Source organism: Tupaia chinensis, unplaced genomic scaffold, assembly GCF_000334495.1.
Source record: "Tupaia chinensis unplaced genomic scaffold, TupChi_1.0 Scaffold000183_1, whole genome shotgun sequence".
Classification (NCBI taxonomy): Eukaryota; Metazoa; Chordata; class Mammalia; order Scandentia; family Tupaiidae; genus Tupaia; species Tupaia belangeri.
The window spans coordinates 310,940-314,801 of record NW_006159658.1 but is presented as its reverse complement, the minus strand read 5'-3'; the positions used below and the strand labels follow the sequence as shown (position 1 = coordinate 314,801).

Below are 3,862 nucleotides of genomic sequence, written 5' to 3'. Positions count from 1 at the left end.
CCTGGACCCCATGGCTTAAACTCACGACGGGTGCGTGTGCGTGCGTGCCCAAGATCCCAAGAGGAGAATGGAGGAGAAGGGATTGCGGCATCTCGCTTTCTGTCTCTGTCTTTCTGGCGAGCACACACACATAGCAAAAACCTCTCAAAAAAAAAAAGTGTCATGTACAGAAAAGGTCCTTTGGGGGTAGGGCAAGGGGTAGGATTTTTCTGGTCATTGAGCTGAAATATATTTTTATTTTGAGTTTTGTCCCTCATGGTTTATGGAATAAAAAGTTCAGTCTTTTTATTGCATGAAACTAAAATTGGGAAAGTTGAGTGGAAGGGGAGGAGGGCGAGGTTGAGGGGAGCGGGAGATGCCCTGCCCCAGCTCCTGGTCATGACACCTCACTTCTTGCATAATTCTGGCCTCTTCCTGCCTGCAATGCCGGCTTTCTCGGCGTCTCAGGGGAGGGGGAATCGCACACTCGTCGTCCTGCTTGGAGGGTAATTGTGCTGAGAGGAGTGGAGGAAGTTCCTCTCTAGCTCGCCATCGTCCCGAGGGGTGCCTGGAGGATTGCTAATGCCACTTATGTAGTTGGGAGAGTTTTTCGGAAGTCCATCTATGTCACCTGACCCTAATGACCCATTCATGTGGTGGGGCTCCATGCTGCCCCTCGGGCCGCCCGAACCAGGACCCATCAGGAAGTTGGACCAGCTGCCTCCAGGCAGCACCAGATTAATCATTGTGTAGATGTTGTCACTGGAATTTGTTGAATCTTTATTTTTAATTTGACCAGAGAGAAATAGAAAGCAAGAAAGCAAGCTGCCAGGTCCAGGACTCAAACCACGGTCGGTCCTGTGGGAATCCAGCAACTTCAGCCACCATGCCACTTGCAGGCCCCAAGGAATATAGCTTTTTTCTTTTCTTTCTTTTTTTTTTTTTCTTTTTTCTTTTCTTTTTTCTTTTTTTTGATAGGATTTTGCTATAGGGCACATGCATTCACCAAAAACACAGAGAGAGACAGAGAGAAACTGAGATATCAACCCCCTGGGTTGGGATGGCCACGCCACAATCCCTTCTCCTCCATTCTCCTCTCAGGATCTTGGGCATGCACGCACACGCGCCTGGCGTGAGTTTTAAGCCACCGGGTCTGGGACGCAAACCGTGGTTGACTACATGGGAATTCAGCGACATAACCATTACGCTAACTGCTGGTCCCTCAGGATATAGCTTTTTTTCATCACTAGGTCATGAGGCCAGCCCAGTGCTCAGTTTTCAAAGTGGGGTGTGAGTTCAGATCTATTTTGTAAGCATGAAAGAAAAGAGGGGAAATACAATAACCAGAACAAAGGCTACTGTATTCTGGAAAGCAATGGAAAACAAACAAAAGTACGTTAAAATGTTTAATTTGCAATATACACAATAGCGGGGTTAAGGTGTTATCTGGTGGGAATGACCTCTCACTCGATACGCAGTGAGTGGGTCACGTTCATGGAGACGTTCTTAAAGTAAAACTTGGAAACTGTGTGTGGGGCTTCACTGCAGCCACGATAAGCATTTACAATGCTTGTCTATGCACGAATACGTTTAATTCTGGAGACTGAGATAGAGTACATGCTTTGGGGCTTTTTCTAGCATTTCTCTTTCATCAGTTGTTCAAATCCTATAAAATGGAATTGTTTTTTAACAGCAAGAATCTGATTTTCATTTAGCTCATTTTCTCAGTAATAGGGGAGGAATCCAACCCCTACAAGCATATGTAACTTGTTGTCCCAATTCCATCGGCTTTTATAGAAAGTTATTGAGTTGTTCAGACAGAAGGGTCCATAAAATACAATTTGTCACCTACTAGAATGGGATTTTGTTCGATCACATTGTGGTCTACTGGCCTCATCCAGGGTCAAGCAGACATGGCTGTTGTGAATTCAGCTGCATCTAGGCCTCAAGAGCTATGAATAATGCATTCGAATTCAGAGAACTCTAGGATGAAAAGAAGTCTTAGAACTGAAATAAATTTAACCTGCTCATTTTGAATTCAAAGAAATTAAACCAGGACCTAGTGAAAGACTATGACTTATCTGAGGCTTCATGGGTACCGGTAAAGCAAGGGTAAGAATGTGGGTGTCTAAATATTGTTTATTGGGACCAGCAGATGGCGTCATGGTCACGTTGCTGGACTCCCACATAGTTGACCGAGCTTGAGTCCCAAACCCAGAGGCTTAAGTCTCACATCGGGCACGTGTGCATGTGTGCCCAAAATCCCAAGAGGAGAAAGGAGAAGAGATTGTGGTGTGGCCATCCCCCCTGGGAGGTGATTTCTTGCTTTCTGTCTTTCTCTGTCTCTCAGGGGAATGCACACGCCCTATTGCAAAAATCTCTCTTAAGAAAAAGTTTTACTTCGCTTTTTCATATAAATCATTAAACTTTTTTTCTCCCTGTCTATTAAAATCCTGTTCTGAATATCCTTTTTAGGTCCAAATCAGGGTATTCCAGAAGCCATCTGCACAGTTGTCTCTACCACGTATTTGGTGGGTGGTAAGGATGAAAGAAGTGGAAAATTCCCGTCCATGGTATGTTTCCACGTGAATTTGCCTAATTTGCTTTGTGGAGGTGGGCTAACCCATGTACTGCCATGAATGAATAAATAAATGTTTTCACGTTCTAGTTCTAATTTTTGATTGGTTGACTGCATGAAAAAAATGTGTATGAAGGAGCCAGCAGGTGGCATAGTGGTTAAGGAGCTAGACCCCACATGGTTGGCCATCATTCAAGTCCTGGGCCCAGCGGCTTGAAACTCATGCCAAGTGCATGTGCGTGCGTGCCCAAGATCCTGAGAGGAGAATGGAGGAGAAGGGATTGCAGCGTGGCCATCCCTCCGGGAGAGGGGACCATTTCTTGCTTTTTGTACTTCTGTCTCTCTGTCTCTATGGCAAGTGCACACATCTTATGGCAAAAATCTCTCCAAAAAACATTGGATATGGAATAATGGGTCCAAGTTCTATACCTGGCAAAGTCCTCTCTCGTTGGCCCTGGCCTCTGAACGTGGCAGAAGGCAGCATTTTGAGTCTGCATCTATTGCTGGTAAGATTGCATAATTCTTGGCTTGTTGGAGACTCTTCTTGGACTACAAAACTTACCACGGCCCTTCTCATAAAGAAAACCCACCGGGCAAGTATTGGGGCAGTCTAGCAAAATAGTTAAAGTAAGAGGGAAGAGGGCTATGGTTGATGAAGCAGAGTTGATTTAGGAAACTCTTGAAAGGAAAATAAATGAAGTCCTATGGCTAGCTGGAAGACAAGAATAGCTTCTTCCACCCTAAGATCTCTTTCAGACAGGTTCAACAGTAAAGACGATTAACCTACAGTGGATTCTGACCTCACATTGCACGTAGAGTGTTTGCACAGAAATCATGTGGTCATTTATCCATTACATCTAGTTTATTGGGAACAGCAAAGACATGCAATAATATAGACTTTGTATTTTAAGTACTTAAAAATGAGATACATGTTACCAGTCTGGATGGAAAATTAGGGAGTAAGGGCAAAAAGTCGGACAACCCAAAGGACAGGTCTAAGAAATAACTCCTGTCTATGGGTTGGCTGGCGATGGCTGGAGAAGAAGGGACGCCCTTCCCTCTCACGCACACATTCTGTCTCCCTCCCTCCCTGTTGGTCACAGACCAATGGGTCTCTGCACATCCACATCTTCACAGGGTGGGAGTCGGAAGTAGTTGGAGCGTCGGAGTCGCCTCGGGGGCAGACCGGCCATCTGGCGGCAAAGTTCATCTAGAAGAGAGGCAGAGCGTGATGCATAGAAAATGCAATAAATAAATAAGTAAAATAACAAAGACTCCTTTAAAAATATTTTTTTTAAGGGAAAG

General features: G+C 44.8%; 1 protein-coding gene across 3 annotated transcripts in view; it reads right to left on the bottom strand.

The window, feature by feature from the left end:
* Positions 1–3,397: 3,397 nt before the first annotated feature.
* MFAP5 (microfibril associated protein 5) overlaps positions 3,398–3,862 on the bottom strand; it is a 19,627-nt gene continuing 19,162 nt past the window's right edge. For all 3 annotated transcript variants that reach the window (XM_006146613.2, XM_006146614.2, XM_006146612.2), the window contains one exon: positions 3,398–3,767. In XM_006146613.2, coding sequence (XP_006146675.1) covers positions 3,655–3,767 — 113 coding nt within the window. In that variant the 3' untranslated portion in view covers positions 3,398–3,654. The remainder of the gene's footprint in view (positions 3,768–3,862) is intronic.